Source organism: Gymnodraco acuticeps, unplaced genomic scaffold (genome assembly GCF_902827175.1).
Source record: "Gymnodraco acuticeps unplaced genomic scaffold, fGymAcu1.1, whole genome shotgun sequence".
NCBI lineage: Eukaryota > Metazoa > Chordata > Actinopteri > Perciformes > Bathydraconidae > Gymnodraco > Gymnodraco acuticeps.
In genome coordinates, this window is record NW_022989970.1 from 240030 (window position 1) to 257603 (window position 17574).

The 17574-nt window shown below is 39.5% G+C and overlaps 2 protein-coding genes across 4 annotated transcripts; both read right to left on the reverse strand.

Annotated features, from left to right (window-relative positions):
* Nucleotides 1-3254: 3254 nt before the first annotated feature.
* On the reverse strand, nt 3255-5171 carry LOC117542917 (tripartite motif-containing protein 29-like). 3 transcript variants are annotated; one of them, XM_034210798.1, is made up of 3 exons: nt 4151-5171; nt 3489-3594; nt 3289-3347 (listed from the first exon to the last, which is right to left on the reverse strand). In XM_034210798.1, exon 1 carries the CDS (start codon nt 5065-5067, stop codon nt 4279-4281), a length of 789 nt encoding a protein of 262 aa, XP_034066689.1. In that variant the 5' UTR covers nt 5068-5171; the 3' UTR covers nt 3289-3347; nt 3489-3594; nt 4151-4278. The 3 variants fall into 3 exon arrangements, with proteins under 3 accessions (XP_034066687.1, XP_034066689.1, XP_034066688.1); XM_034210796.1 differs by having other exon boundaries at nt 3255-3359; nt 3489-5171; XM_034210797.1 differs by having other exon boundaries at nt 3489-5171.
* Nucleotides 5172-12433: 7262 nt separating this feature from the next.
* LOC117542916 (tripartite motif-containing protein 16-like protein) lies at nt 12434-16313 on the reverse strand. Its single transcript, XM_034210795.1, has one exon. The coding sequence runs from the start codon at nt 14834-14836 to the stop codon at nt 13382-13384; it is 1455 nt and encodes a 484-aa protein (XP_034066686.1). The 5' UTR covers nt 14837-16313; the 3' UTR covers nt 12434-13381.
* Between the last annotated feature and the right edge of the window lie 1261 nt (nt 16314-17574).

Here is a 17574-nt window from a genome sequence, read left to right on the forward strand (position 1 = left end):
AACACAATCAAGACAATGTTCTAACTAATGATTAGTCAAATACATTTTATCTGCATTACAGATTGACAGCAATACAACACACATGATCAAATATGAAATGATTACAATGAGAAGACTTGTAGTGCAGGGTAAATATGAGATAATATGACAACAACAATATTAATATCTAACAAAGCACACACACCCATCTAGATGTTTTATACACTCGGGACACCTGTTTTAAGACGGCTGATTTTCCCTTTTCAAAAGCACAACTTGTGCAACCTGTTGTGAAAAACAACGTGCACCAACAATATTTTACTAACAAATTAAAAGATACAATAATATCTCAAGATATAATAAACAAGATCCTGTATGTCAGAGGTTGTCGCTCACGTGACTAACAGGCACTACTTAAAATCCCATATGTTAAAGACTGTTTATATATGTTTTATTTATCTGAGCCCCTATGTCCCTACCCAAAAGAAATATTGAAAAAAAGGCACAAAAAAAATCTAACAAAAGGTTACAAAAGATATTCTGTTCATTGTTTTCTGGGAGACAATGATATGAACAACTCTTTGTGAGATCACACATCTCAGCAGCAGATCTCACAAAATAATGTCCAGTTTTCACTGACCTCACATGACAGTTGTTCGACCTTGGTGTTTATTACGTTCCCTACTGGGCTAGGGGAACCAAAGGGAAGCAACACAAACCAGAGTGGAATTGGTAAAAGTTATAAGTGGTTTTATTATAACTATCAGTTGGGAAACAAAATAATAAGGTATAAGCTTGGCACAAACAAAGGGCCAAATACTGTTGCCTAATAGTCAACAAAAAGAGAACTCCAAAAGAGAGTTAATTAGGTAGTACACGTCAGAGAATAATACACAAAAGGAAAACAAAACCTCACTTCTAAAGTGGTTAGTGGTTAGGGCGGGGCATCGAGGAAACCTTACAGCTCATTTGCATGCACACACACACGCACAACAGAATTAATAGCACCAGGAAAGCAGCGGCTGTAACAGTGTTTCAATGTCTATTTTTGTATATGCTTCAGAACATAAATCTCTTATCACTTCTCGTTTCTGTTTTTCATTATACACAATACAACCTTCTTGATTTTTTATACATTTGATAAATTTACTTTGAATTTGCTTTTGGTTAGTTTTAATGGCTTGTGCCAAGTTGCCTCTTTGATCTATTTCAGATTGTGTATGAATATTATATAATAATTCCTTGTTCAATTGATCCATTTCAGTTTTTTATTTAGACATATTTTCTTCTACCGTTCTAGATTTAACTTTAATCTGCTTTAAATTAATATATTGTTTGATTAATGATTCATATTTAGTATTTTTTGCTTTATTTAATTCTCCACATTTAAATAAATAAAATACAATGTTTTATTCATTATTTGATGTCAGAGTTTGTTAAACATCTCAATTGTATTATTTTTTTGGTATTTCCAGCTTTAGCTCTGTTAAAACACAAGTATCTTTTAGCACTGTGTGTTGAGTGTCCAGAAGCCTCTAGTGGAAGGGCTCCGGAGAATAATGATGTTTGGGCTAAAAGAATCCTCCGAAAAGTTATTGAAGATTTTTTTTATAGTGGTTACTGGGAAATGATTAGATACATAACTCTTGTCATATGGGTTTGCTTGTTTTGTCATAATAATAATTCCTTACATTTATTATAGCGCTTTTTCAATGACTCAAAGCACTTTACATATACACACATTACACATATATGATACTGTGGACAATACCCACAGGAGCAAGTTCAGGTGAAGTGTCTTGCACAAGGACACAACGGCCTGACGCAGTGGCGGCAGGAGCGGGTTTCGAACTGGAGTTCCCCAGCACTCCCCCTTGATCTGATGATCGGATGCACAGACCACTGCGCCACCCGTCATATCTCGTGAAATCCATACCAACGGGATTCAGTGATCGACAGACATCGATTAGGTTTGCATCGTCGCAGATTTCTTTTAACAGCTTTACTTCCGGGCCTCCGTTTAAAAACAGCTGTACTACACTTATCTATTTATTCTGATACTGTGTTAAAATCCCCACCTAATATATTTGTATAACCTACTGTTAAAAGTTCTCTTAGTCTTCTGAATAATTGTAGCTTTTTTGTGCCTCAGGGGCAAATAAAAACAATCCACCATGAGCAACCTTCCTGGGATTATGTCCCTTCTTCTAATAATAGTTATATATTTTTCTTTGAAGAAAATGCAGACTCCGTCAGCTCTATTCTCTCCAATCGATATCATACATGTACCTTTACACCACAGTTTACACACATTGTCAACATCACTGGTGGTACTCAGCCTAAGTTCCAGCGTAAACAGAATGTCATAATTAGTGTTCTAGTAAATATTTAATTTTCCTATCTCGAAAGTCTTTGGACTGAATACCACGTGCATTCCAGGTAGCTACATTTAAGAAGCTCATATTGGTTTTGAAAATGAACTATGTTGATGTATTTACATTTGCCCGTTTTTCATTTTGGTTCAAGTTTCTGCTTGCAGGTCTCTTTTTTGTTGAGACCTCAAATGGGGCTTCCCCCTGAGCTTCACTCGGGGGGTCTGGATATTGCGGAGTTGGTGAAAAGGACCCCGAGTTAAATCCAAGGCTGAGAGGGCTGGAATCAGAGCTTGGGCTTTCGCTCTCACTCTCAGAACTGTTCTCACTCTCTACATCACTGTCAATGGTTAATTTACCCTCACCTGACAGGGATGGAGAGTCATCTTCAGGAGTTGAAGGCTGTTGATCATCAGGGAGAGGGAGATCCTTGCTGGCAGGACAACGATCAGGCTGCTGCTGGGCTGATGGACGAGGACCAGGCTGCTGCTGAGCTGAAGGACGAGGACCAGGACCAGGCTGCTGCTGGGCTGCAGGACGAGGACCAGGCTGCTGCTTGGCTGCAGGACGAGGACCAGGACCAGGCTGCTGCTGGGCTGATGGACGAGGACCAGGCTGCTGCTGGGCTGAAGGACGAGGACCAGGACCAGGCTGCTGCTGGGCTGCAGGACGAGGACCAGGACCAGGCTGCTGCTGGGCTGCAGGACCAGGACCAGGCTGCTGCTGGGCTGCAGGACCAGGACCAGGCTGCTGCTGGGCTGCAGGACGTGGACCAGGCTGCTGCTGGGCTGCAGGACGTGGACCAGGCTGCTGCTGGGCTGCAGGACGAGGACCAGGCTGCTGCTGGGCTGCAGGACGTGGACCAGGCTGCTGCTGGGCTGCAGGACCAGGACCAGGCTGCTGCTGGGCTGCAGGACGTGGACCAGGCTGCTGCTGGGCTGCAGGACGAGGACCAGGCTGCTGCTGGGCTGCAGGACGAGGACCAGGCTGCTGCTGCTGTAAAAAAATCTAACACAAGTTTACAAAAGATATTCTGCTTATTGTCTTCTGGGAGACACAATGATATGAACAACTCTATGTGAGATCACACATCTCAGCAGATCTCACAAAAATAATGTCCATTTAGTTTTCACTGACCTCACTTGACAGTTGTTCGACCTTGATGTCACAAAATGTAGCAGAAGCTCCATACCAATAAACACCGAGTCCAGCATAGAGCGGCTGAGTGAATGTGGTCTGCACTCTGTGGAGGAGGGTGATGGTTTCAGAGACGCTGTGGAAGGACAGAACACCTGCCTTTTGATCCAAGAAAACACCAATCCTTGAGGATTGAGGGACAAAAACTGACTCTTTTTCACCGTTGTGTTTGAAATTACAATACTTTGTACTAAACTCTAGTGCCCAAGATGTGTCATTGTCCCCGAATGCACTTTCCTCTCCTGTTCTGAGAACATCTCTGTATGTGACTGCTACTGAACCTCCTAAACCACTCCACTCCACTTCCCAGTAACAACGATTAGTCAGACGTTCTCCACAGAGAACCTGAGACTTTCCCATGAATCTCTCTTTGTGGTCATCATATGACTGTGGCTCTTTCACTGAGGTTGCCTTCCTGTTATCTTCAGATAATTGTATCTGCATGCTCGCTGTGTTTGGATCCAGTTTGAGAAGATATTCGGGGGCTGCATATTGTGAGAACTCAGCTTTGGTCTTTGGGTCTGGCAACAATTTAACATACACTTCAGTCACTGTCTCTGAGATCTTCCTCAATTCCTTAATAAAACTCTCCAGTACTTTACCTCTGGCCTCTGACACAGCTGCTGTCACATCATCAAAGTATCGTACAGGATCCTTGTTGACCCTGAATGTTTTTTCAGGGTCCCTGAGATTTGACAGTGAGGGGTAGGCCTGTAGAAACTTGATCTGATCATCTGTTTTGGAGAGTTTTCTCCAGCTCAGTGTCTTTGCTCCTCAGATCACTGATGTCCTTCTGCAGCGTCTCCTGAATCTCTTTGACCCGACTCACTTCATATTCCTGCTGGGATTTAATCTTCTGCGTCACATCAGAGCTTCTTTTCTCAATGAGTTTGACTAACTCAGTACAAGTCAACTCGCTTTCCCTCACTGCTTTATCAGCAGAGAGATTGATGGCATCCACCTCTTGCTGAAACTGCTTCACAATTTTCTCTTCGTTCTGGATTCTCTGCTGGATATTTTGACGACTCACCCCAAGCTTTTTCTTCTTCTCTGTGAATTCTGCTGCAGCTGAAACTATGTAGTGTTGTTTATGTTCATCATTGAGGCAGAGAATGCAGATACACTTCTGATCGGTGCAGCAGAAGATTTCCATTACCTTATCATGTTGAGAGCACATGTTCTCCTGAACATTCAAAGCTTCAATTAGCTTGGTTTTCTTTAATGGATCTTCATCGTGAGGCTGCAGAGAGGACGTCTTCCTCTTTCTCCCTGTAGGACTACATCCCACATCTCCAGGTCCAGCATCAAAGTGATCAGATGGACCAGCCTGGGGTTCTGTCTTCTTCTTCTTATTTTTCTTCTTCTTCTTCTTCTTCTTCTTCTTTAGTTCCTCCACTAACTCTGCCAACTCGGTGCTTATAACCAGGGCAGGCCTTGGTTTGAAGGTCTGTCTGCAATGAGGACAGCTGTATTTTTTCTTCTGCTTCTCTCCATCCCAACGTCTATTAATACAGCTCATACAGTAGCTGTGTCCACAGGGAAGAGTCACCGGATTCTTAATCAGATCCTTGCAGATAAAACAGCACAGTTTGTCCCGACCGAGTTGATGTCCTTGCTGCGCCATTTCACCTCTCACTGCCTCTGAGACTGCCGCATGAGACTAATAATATACCAAGTGGGAGTGGTTTCCAGGTAACGCTTTTTTCCAGAGAGAGGTGTTTGTCTTCCCCTAACATTGTTATTACATGACTCATCAACGAACTTCGGCCCAATCCCAAACCACTTCCCTCGACCTACCCCTCCGTGACAGGAGTGAAACTCCGTCTGTAGCCACACTCGCACTCAACGAGGCTCCCTCCTGTCAGATGGAGAGAGTAAATACAGCAGCAAGCTTTGGGACGGCCTTCCCTCTCTCCGGCAGAAACAGGAAATTGCCGTAACTGTATGTAACAACGGTTTCAAATCAGCATCTCTTAGACAAAAAGTTTAAATGAATAACTCAAATAAAACTCCAAACATCTTTCATTGTGTTTCAAAGCTCTTTTAGTTTTAAAACCTGATGTTTATAAGCTTCTTAGTTTTTGCAACGGTCTGTAAATATACACAACTTTATAATAAAATGCACACATTTACCTTTTTCTAGACTAAACACAGGTATGATCCTAAGTTAAAAACATATGAGGTTATCATGAGGTTGTTAACATCGCAATGTATCAGTGGATGTACGGTGGCTGAGAAGTGCAATGGACAATTACAAAGTGTGAAACACTTTAACAAAGCTTTAGACAAATGTACATTTTATAAAACAAAATTACATTAGCAAAAACACTTTTACCAAGGAAAAAACAATTTAACATTAACAAAAACAAATTAACAAAATGCGAAACACTTTTACCATAACCGAAACACTTTAACATTTTCCGAAACACATTTACAAACCAGAATCAAAGCGGAAAGGGAATGTCCATCATACCGGAAGTGACGTTTTAGTGATTGGCTCAAATTTAAGTTTGTTTTGGCGGAAAGACCGAAGGTACGAGTGTGTTTATGTTCGGTAAACATGTTTTGTCCGTTTTGTGGAAACAACCTGGGACAAGTGACACGGTTTTGCCTTTCGTGTGGAGGATCTCTGGAGTGTTTAAAGGACACGGACCAGACCAACCCGGTATCACGGCAAGACGTGAACATGTGATGATTTACCATGCTGGGAGACGTGAAGATGTCACGATTTCGTCCCTTCAAACGTGACAGTTACACGGTATTGTTAACCCATGTTAACCAGTGGAGAAATAACCGGAAATGCCAAGCAAATGCTACCCCGACGTAATGATTTATTTTGTAATAGTCACACTCGATTACGCCGATTTTCTTGTTGCCCCAGCTGGTCGATACCTCTTTTAGCAGGAACAAAGGCTACATTAATGTATTAAATCGATGTGTGTAACCGGAAACAGACATAGGCAAGATCCTCAGCTCGATGATTGGATGGTTTAGCCGCAATGCATGCTGGGATTTGGTTTTTATGTGATGTGAAATCTGAAAAGGTTTTTTAAAAATAAAATAATACTTTATTCCGAGTGTGCTTGCTTTTCTCTTTGAAAGTCATCACATATCGCATTGTAATACACGGTTCGGCTGCATTAAATATTACATATCTGCCGTAATTCTCTATTTATAGAGCCCTGCTGAGAAGACTTCTAGACAAACAGGAGAACTGCCGCCAAAACTGAATACGTGACGTGGATCATAAATATATAAGCAATTAAACAACATCTTACATTTCTTTTCACACAATACGTCTCCTTGCAGTATTAATTAATAATTAATAATTCAAATTAGCATCAGCAGTAAACCTTCTGTATATTAATGTAAACCCTTCAATATTTTATATAGAAATAATCTTTTAAGTATATTTACTCTAATCTGCCAACACTCTCACATCACTCAAACAATCCCTCAAAACTCACCTTTTCACTCTTGCCTTCAACTCCTAATCCACTAACCCAGGGGCGGATATACGGGGGGGCAGCTGCCCCCCACTGTAGAGCCTTGCCCCCCCAGCTGCCCCCCTAACTTTTGTTTCCCTAAAACTGTACTAAGACAAACCTACACTATTTCCACAAGCTTCTCAAGCAACAAAACAAGCATTACATTAGGTAAAAGTTAATCATTTAAAATATAATTTTAGGCCCGTTAAAAACGCAGCTACGGCCCTGCATTAAACTGCGGAGCGGCGTTCACACAGACCGCGGCTCACACCGCTGCAGAGAGGGAACGAGCTGTCATTTCCCTTTCCACTAGTTTTGTTTTTACTAAGGACGAGAGCTTGAAACTAAATATTAATAAAACGCTGCCGTTTGAATCGATAGCGTTTAACAGACGGGCGCTGTTTGGGGCGTTACGTTACAAAATACTACGCAGACAGCGTTAGCTGGGAGATCGATCACTTTGCTAAACTACGCGGTAGCCTACTATTAAATCCACGTAAACTACACATCACAGCAATGAGGCCAGATCAATGAAACCAGGATACATCCTTTACTGTAAAAACTGGATCCAAACACAGCTGCCTGTGTGAGCTTGATCAATACTTTCTGATGTTATATGCTTACACATCACTGTACACTGTATACCAAGGCAGGTTTACCATCACTCTCTGTACGGAGGCTCAGTCACTGGTACACTTTTATTTATAAAGCTATGTTGGGCAAACTCCCGTATTACATCTGCTCTCTGGTAAAGCAGAAAGTTGCAGGCAGCTATTGTCTGAGATCGCAGGATGTAGTCTTGTTAGATGTACCAAGGGTAAGGACTGTTTTAGGTAAGACAGCTTGTATGTGCGCAGCTCCACTTGCTTGGAACAGCCTACAGTCCAAATTGAATTTGAGCAATTTTATTTCTCTGAATGTTTTTAAGGCACGTCTGAACGAGATGCTTTCTGACACTATGGGTGTTTGTAAGTGTTGGTAAATATGATGTCCTCTATTGTTTGTTTTTATGTTGTTTTTATGTTTCATGTGGAACTAAATTGATGCAGGTCTCCCTTGTAAAAGAGATCCGTGATCTCAAGGGACCTATCTGTCTAAATAAAGGTTTGAAATGAAATGAAATATGATATGCTACATATTAGCTAGGCTACATGGCCCTAACGCGTAAAGTTATGCAAGCATTTGTACCAGTGCTTTTCACAAGTAGACTCTTGCAGGCTAGAGTATAGGAGTGATTCAACAACAACACAAAGACATATGAGAAGTGATCAGGACGAACAGAAAGAGGAAAAGGAAAAGATAGTTCACTGAAGAGACCAGGAGGGTCAGAGCAGGAGGAAGAGGAGGAGATGAAGAGACCAGGAGGGTCAGAGCAGGAGGAAGAGGAGGAGATGAAGACATTAGTGAAGAAGAAGAAATGTATGTGAGGAATAAAGATGAAGTGTCAGAAAGAGGGACAGAGGCAGGGATCAGGAGGCAGATTAAACTCCAGCTGGACCACATGGTATGTTCTTATTCTCCTTACATATTCCATCACAGCAGCTCAATCTAGCAGCTCTTAGTATTGACTGAAATGTGTTGCTGCACAGGTCACCTGTAGCTCTCTGAAGAGATGGGTGATGTCATTTGTGTACTTAATCATAAATTGAAATGTTGAGTTTGTCAATCTTAATCTGAAAATACAAAAACTGAAATATAGGTAAGAGAAGAAACGGACACTTTTATGATGTAATTCCCTCAATGCAGATCACACATGGACTGATCCATTATTTTAATAGGAGGGTAAATGGTATGGCGTGACGGGGTTGAAACAAACTGAGGGACAATATTGCAATTTCATAGTTAATTCAAGTATTTTTTCAGAATTTATTTTTGATCAGTTAAAGTTGACAAGCATATGATTATATTAGCAGCAACATTTTGGGATAATTGGCCATTTTGATTGGTTTGATATTAAATTAATATGTAATAATGCTTAGTGAGGACATACAAATATGTCTGTCTAATACTAAGAAAAACAATTTTTTTTAAACTAAATATATATTTAGTTTAACATTGTAATGCAAAAAAACCTGTTCCATTAATTCATTGCTTTAAAATACATTTTGTAGTTTCCTTTCATTTAAAATGGTTGAGGTAAGCTTGGGGGACTCAAAGGGCACCCGATTGTTTGTCTGAACACCTTGTTTCTCTTGTGCATTAAGAACACTTGTGTTAGGGCATGAATTAACAATAAATAGGTTATATACAGTATAAAATACCACGTACTGTCCGCCCTCCCATGCCACCCTGGCATGACCTCTTGCCCCCCCTTTGCCCCCCCATGTAAAATGTTCTAGAACCGCCACTGCACTAACCCCTCACCCTTATTCCACCTAGCTTAGCACTTTTTACTTGTGTTGTTATTTTTCTTCTTTACTTGCTTGTTAAGCGCTTTGAGCACCAGGAAAAGCGTTATATAAATCAAATGTATTATTATTATAATTATTACCCATTTTGAACACAGCAAACAATCCAGAGGACCACAAGTGCATTGCTTGAAATGGATTTTGCTTTGGAGAGACAAAAAAGACACAGCGCCATCTAGTGGCCTTATTGAGAACAGGCTTAACCAAGGCATCACCTGAAAGCTTATTTTCTGCTCTTTCAATAAGTTGGCTCAGTGTGTCTTTACCATGCACTGTCACAGAGATATTCAATCAGAAAGAGAATGATGGCATCTGATCCAGCCAGAATTGTTGACTTCATATATGGGTTGCATTGTTTGGACCCTCACTGTAGCTTTCCAGTAGCTAGTTGACCGGGTTGTCCACCCAGGTTGTGATCCTTGAAGGTAGATATCATTTCTGGTGAACAACCTTTTACAACATTCCATGTCTGTAAAATGACTTTGCAGTATGTATAAGGAGAATGTATGTGCGTGTACGGCCCCTCACACATTAGTGTGTGTGGGAGAGAAACTCCTTATGGATGGAACACAGGGATTTGAGCCTTTCCAGACCATTTACAAGCACATATTTTTTGTATACCACACTACAAGAAAGGGAAACAAATAGGGCCTTTTCAGTTTTCCTTTCATCCTCAAGTTGCTTATTTTGTCCAACACTGATCAGCAACTGTCTTTTTCTCCCTATGGGGAATATTAGTTTGGATTAAAAACAAAACCGTATAATTGCCATATAAATATGAACATATGCGTGGTGTTGCCGCGTCCATTTCCTCCCCAGTTTAGTGTCTTAGTTGTGTGGTTAAAAACAGTGTACAGTGTTTGCTGTGAGTGTGTGTGTTGCACCACCAGATGTCCCCATTGGCTTACTTTCCCCTTGGTGACGGTGGTGTCTGCTGATTTAACTCATGTCTATTTTTGCACCTCAGTTTTTTGTCTTGTTCTTTATTATTGACCTTTAGTGTTTGTGTAGTGTCTGTTTACCAGCATTTGAAACTCAAATAGGTTTATATGTGTTATAAATGCAGAGGTGGAAAGTAGTGGAGTTCAAATACTTCGTTACTGTACTTAAGTACATTTTTATGGTATCAGTACTTTACTCCACTACTTATTTTTCTGACGACTTTTTACTTTTACTTCTTACATGTTGAACACAAATACCTGTACTTTCTACTTCTTACATGTTGAACTCAAATACCTGTACTTTCTACTTCTTACATGTTGAACACAAATACCTGTACTTTCTACTTCTTACATGTTGAACTCAAATACCTGTACTTTCTACTTCTTACATGTTGAACCCAAATACCTGTACTTTCTACTTCTTACATGTTGAACACAATACCTGTACTTTCTACTTCTTACATGTTGAACTCAAATACCTGTACTTTCTACTTCTTACATGTTGAACTCAAATACCTGTACTTTCTACTTCTTACATGTTGAACCCAAATACCTGTACTTTCTACTTTCTTGCATGTTGAACACAAATACCTGTACTTTCTACTTCTCACATGTTGAACACAAATACCTGTACTTTCTACTTCTTACATGTGAACCCAAATACCTGTACTTTCTACTTCTTACATGTTGAACACAAATACCTGTACTTTCTACTTCTTACATGTTGAACACAAATACCTGAACTTTCTACTTCTTACATGTTGAACACAAATACCTGTACTTTCTACTTCTTACATGTTGAACTCAAATACCTGTACTTTCTACTTCTTACATGTTGAACACAAATACCTGTACTTTCTACTTCTTACATGTTGAACACAAATACCTGTTACTTTCTACTTCTTCTTACATGTTGAACTCAAATACCTGTACTTTCTACTTCTTACATGTTGAACACAAATACCTGTACTTTCTACTTCTTACATGTTGAACTCAAATACCTGTACTTTCTACTTCTTACATGTTGAACTCAAATACCTGTACTTTCTACTTCTTACATGTTGAACACAATACCTGTACTTTCTACTTCATTACATGTTGAACTCAAATACCTGTACTTTCTACTTCTTACATGTTGAACACAAATACCTGTACTTTCTACTTCTTACATGTTGAACTCAAATACCTGTACTTTCTACTTCTTACCATGTTGAACACAAATACCTGTACTTTCTACTTCTTACATGTTGAACTCAAATACCTGTACTTTCTACTTCTTACATGTTGAACACAAATACCTGTACTTTCTACTTCTTACATGTTGAACTCAATTACCTATACTTTCTACTTCTTACATGTTGAACTCAAATACCTGTACTTTCTACTTCTTACATGTTGAACACAAATACCTGTACTTTCTACTTCTTACATGTTGAACTCAAATACCTGTACTTTCTACTTCTTTACATGTTGAACACAAATACCTGTACTTTCTACTTCTTACATGTTGAACACAAATACCTGTACTTTCTACTTCTCACATGTTGAACTCAAATACCTGTACTTTCTACTTCTCACATGTTGAACACAAATACCTGTACTTTCTACTTCTTACATGTTGAACACAAATACCTGTACTTTCTACTTCTTACATGTTGAACTCAATTACCTGTACTTTCTACTTCTTACATGTTGAACTCAAATACCTGTACTTTCTACTTCTTTAATTTTCCAAACAGCTGGTTCCTTTAGTCTGAATGTGTGTTTGGTGCGTGATCATTATTATTTAGAGTCATTGCGTGCCTATTGATTTTAACACGATCCGTGCATCATCTTTGCCATCTCTGTATAAATGTAATCTTTTCTTTAAACTCATGCTGTTGGCCGACATTTTCAATTTTTTGGACGACTAACCATGTAGCCTATTAAGAAGAAAGAAACAGAGACATCAAATAAATCATAAAAAACTTTATTATTTATTTAAAAAACAATTGAATCGACAGAATCTAATCAGCAAATCGTTTTAAAGCACATGTTCAATCTTCCCTTTTACATTACATTTCTACATTTCAAAACACAATCAAGTCAATGTTCTAATTAATGATTAGTAACATACATTTTTTCTGCATTACAGATTGACAGCAATACAACACACATGATCAAATATGAAATGATTACAAAGAGAAGACTTGTAGTGCATCGTCAACATGAGATAATATGACAACAACAATATTAATATCTAACAAAACATTACATACACCCATATAGATGTTTTTTACACTGGGGACATGTCCACACCTGTTTTCAGACGTCTGATTTTCCCTTTTCAAAAGCACAACTTGTGAAACCTGTTGTGAAAAACAACGTGCACCAAGAATATTTGACTAACAAATGAGAAAATACAAATACATGTTAATATAGAAAAAACAAGATCCTGTATGTCAGAGGTTGTCCCTCACGTGACTAACAGGCACGCATTTCACTTTTAAATATTTTTGGATTATCGACTGAGTTAAAGAATTCTAATGATTTACTCGAGATGCAGCACAACCATTTCAACCATCTTAATATTATGCAGGCTAGGGGAAGGCGGTGGTAAAATAACAACTTTTTATAGTACTCTCTCAGTACTTGGTCCATTCTGGGAGTTGAACCGGTGACCCTCCAGCTCCTTTGTTCAGTCCCTACAGACTGAGACACCTTCAGCTAGCAGCTAGGTTAGCCAATTGCTAACACACTGCAATCATCTACTCAAAACTCCCCTTACATTACTTACATAACTTACGTTAACTTATGTTAAAGACTGTATATATGTTTTATTTATCTGAGCCCCTATGTCCCTACCCAAAATAAATATTGAAAAAAAGGCACACAAAAAAGAAATCTAACAAAAGGTTACAAAAGATATTCTGCTCATTGTTTTCTGGGAGACAATGATATGAACAACTCTTTGTGAGATCACACATCTCAGCAGATCTCACAAAAATAATGTCCATTTAGTTTTCACTGACCTCACTTGACAGTTGTTCGACCTTGGTGTCACAAAATGTAGCAGAAGCTCCATTATAATAAACACCGAGTCCAGCATAGAGCGGCTGAGTGAATTTGGTCTCCACTCTGTGGAGGAGGGTGATGGTTTCAGAGACGCTGTGGAAGGACAGAACTCCTGCCTTTGGATCCAATAAAACACCAATCCTTGAGGATTCAGGGACAGAAATGGCCTTTTTTTCACGGTTGTGTTTGAAATGACAAATCGTTTTACTAAACTCTAGTGCCCAAGACTTGTCATTGTCCCCAAATGCACTTTCCTTTCCTGTTCTGGGAACATCTTTGTATGTGACTGCTACTGAAACTCCTAAACCACTCCACTCCACTTCCCAGTAACAACGATTAGTCAGAGCTTTTCTACACAGAACCTGAGACCTAGCCATGAATCTGTCTGCGTGGTCATCATATGACTGTGGCTCTGTCATATGATTGGTTGCCTTCATGTTATCTTCAGATAATTGTATCTTCATGCTCGCTGTGTTTGGATCCAGTTCGAAAATATTTTTAGGGCCTGCATATTGTGAAAAGTCAGCTTTGGTCTGGGGATCAGGCAACAATCTAACATCCACTTCAGTCACTGTCTTTGAGATCTTCATCCATTCCTTATTAATCTTCTCCAGTACTTTACCTCTGGCCACTGACACAGCTGCTGTCACATCATCAAAGTATCGTACGGGATCCTTGTTGACTTTGGAGACTTTCTCCAGCTTAGTGTATTTCTTCTTCAGATCTTTTATGTCATTCTGCAGCGTGTCCTGAATCTTTTTGACCCGACTCACTTCATATTTTTGCCGGGACATAATCTTCTGCTTCACATCAGAGCTTATTTTCTCAATGAGTTTGACTAATTCAGTACACATCGTCTCGCTTTCCCTCACTGCTTTTTCAGCAGAGCGATTGATGTACTTCACCTCCGGCTGAAGCTCCTTCAAATCTTTCTCTCTGATCTGGATTTTCTGCTGGATTTTTTGCTCTTTCTGCTTCTCACTCATTTCATGACGTTTCGAAGCTTCAATGAGCTTGGTTTTCTTTAATGGATCTTCATAGTGAGGCTGCAGAGAGGACGTCTTCCTCTTTCTCCCTGTAGGACTACATCCCACTTCTCCAGGTCCAGCATCAAAGGGATCAGATGGACCAGCCTTGGGTTCTGTCTTCTTCTTCTCTTCCTCCACTAAATTTGCCAACAATGTGCTTATCACCAGGACAGGCCTTGATTCAAAGGTCCGTCTGCAATGAGGACAGCTGCATATTTCATTCTGCTCCTTCTCTCTATCCCAACGTCTACTAATACAGCTCTTACAGTAGCTGTAACCACAGGCAATAGTCACCGGATCCTTCATCAGATTCTTGCAGATAAAACAGCACAGTTCGTCCCGTCCGCGCTGATGTCTTTGCTGCGCCATGTCACCTCTCACTGCCTCTGAATATCGAGCATGAGACTAACAATATACCAAGTGGGAGTGGTTTCCAGTTAGTGCTTGATTCCAGAGAGAGGTATTTGTCTTCCTACTACCATCTATAAAGAGCCACACCCCAGGTGCTTTCAGATGCCAATGTTTTATACTTTGTTCTTACTAATTTCTATGAACATTTACCAACTTTGATTATGAATACATATTATTAGTATTAGACAAGAAGTGGATAGATCAGTGAGTTAATTTAGTTAGAGAAGAAGAACATTTCTGTTGAAATGGTCTGCTTAACATCAATGTTGTGATCATGGTGATTTTAAGTCTGGTTAACGTCAGTGTTATTCACATTGAGTTTATAAATCGTTTGAAGAACTAAGTTGAACCAATGCTGCTTAGTCGATTTCCTGATATAAGTCTCTCCCATTGTAATACACATTTACTAAAACTGATGAAATGTATTATATAGTTTTTATTATAAAATATTCACTACACATATCAACAGGAGACACATGTTGAGATTGTCAGAATGATGGTGAAAGCCATTTAAGTATTTAAATCAAATGCAATATTTTCGAACCTAACATTTTAAATGCATTGTATATGTCTTCTTCATACTTTGCATTATAAAGTTAAACAGTTGTGCACGCTGAAAAATGAAAAAGGCTTATGATTGCTGTTCTTTATTATTAATTGTGCTTTTAAGTTTCGTTATAACACAAAGCCTTGACTGAATGGAAAAGTACTGCAGGCTTTTGTTTCAGCAGAAATCACCAGACCAGGTGGAATTTCCATAGACTGTTACTAAACAGGAAGCTAGAGCCACACCCACTTACCGTAGGTAGGGCCACACTTCCTATACAGACACATCAAATCAATGAGATTGAGGAACCCTGAAACCAATCCTAAAGCCTGTTGTAAATAAAGCTATTGTTGGTTACAGGGTCATTGTACTCTTCATGCTGGCAAACTGTCAAACTAGGATGGCTTATAGAATATAATCGTTATTGGGTACACAGATTTTTCTACTGACAAGTGAAAATGATGCTGTGAAAAAGGTCTCTTCATCACGTCTTTGACTTAATCCTTTTGGCCACAACTGATCAGATGTGGCCGTTTTCTCCTAAAGGCCAAAATAATCGATATGATGTATCACCAGGTGTTTCCATTGGTTTATGTTTCTCTGGTGCTAATTTCCGTAATTTGTCAAATGTTTGCATCTTAGATTACTTTGTTTTTAGTCTCGTTTCTTGTTGTTACCCTATTTTGTTTGTATACTTTTGTACAACAGTATGACCGACCCGATGTGTGAAGACCACTGATGAACGGTGGTCAAAGGAATTGAGGGACGGACATACAGACAGCTCTGGTTAAAGTCACAAATGACATTCTAATAGCCTCTGACAAGGGACTTGTCTCTATTCTTGTTTTGCTCGATCTCAGTGCTGCATTTGATACTATCGACCATGATATCTTATTGCAAAGACTAGAGCACTTAGTTGGCATACAGGGAACTGCTTTAGACTGGTTTAGGTCCTATCTATCTGAACGCTCTCAGTTTGTACGTGTCAATGATGAATCTTCCACGCAAACCAAAGTTAGCCATGGAGTGCCACAGGGCTCAGTGCTCGGACCTATTTTGTTCACATTATATATGCTTCCGATAGGCAATATTATAAGGAATCATTCTGTAAATTTCCACCGTTATGCGGATGATACTCAACTATATTTATCAATCAAGCCTGATGAAATTAATCATCTAAATCAAATTCAAGACTGCCTCAAGGACTTAAAAACGCGGATGACCTTAAACTTTTTGATGTTAAACACGGCTAAAAAGTTATTGTACTCGGCCCAAAGAATCTATGAAACAAACTATCTAAAGATATACTAGTTATGGATGGCATTAATTTGGCCTCCAGTGAGACTGTAAGGAATCTTGGTGTTATATTTGATCAGGATTTATCCTTTAACGCCCATAAAATCAATCTCAAGGACCGCCTACTTCCATCTACGCAACATTGCCAAAATCAGGCATATCTTGCCTCAAAACGATGCAGAGAAACTAGTCCATGCATTTGTTACTTCAAGGCTGGATTATTGTAACTCTTTATTATCAGGGTTTACCAAGAAGTCAGTTAAGTCGCTTCAGCTGATTTAAAATGCTGCAGCACGTGTACTAACTAGAGTTAGGAAAAGGGATCACATTACTCCTGTTCTGGCTGCCTTACACTGGCTCCCTTTAGAACACAGGATAGAATTTAAAATTCATCTTCTCGCCTACAAAGCCCTTAATGGGCAGGCGCCATCTTACCTTAAAGAACTCATTATACCCTACTGTCCTACTAGGGCATTGCGTTCCAAGAATGCAGGGTTGTTGGTTGTTCCTAGAGTCTCTAAAAGTACAATGGGAGCCAGGGCCTTTTCCTATCAAGCTCCGCATTTGTGGAATCAGCTTCCAGTTTGTGTTCGGGCGGCAGACATCCTATCCGTTTTTAAGAGCACGCTTAAGACCTTCCTTTTTGATAAAGCTTATAGTGATAAAATCAAATAATCTAATAAGAGTGCATTGACGTAGATACGTTGTGCCTCTTCACCTATACATTTTAGTTCTTACTCTTTCACTTACATCCTAAAAACTTAGATCTTATATTTAAAACTTTATCCAAAACCTTTCCCCTCTCTGACCTCTCGAGGTTCTATTACAGGGTAACAGGTTGCAGAGAAGGCCT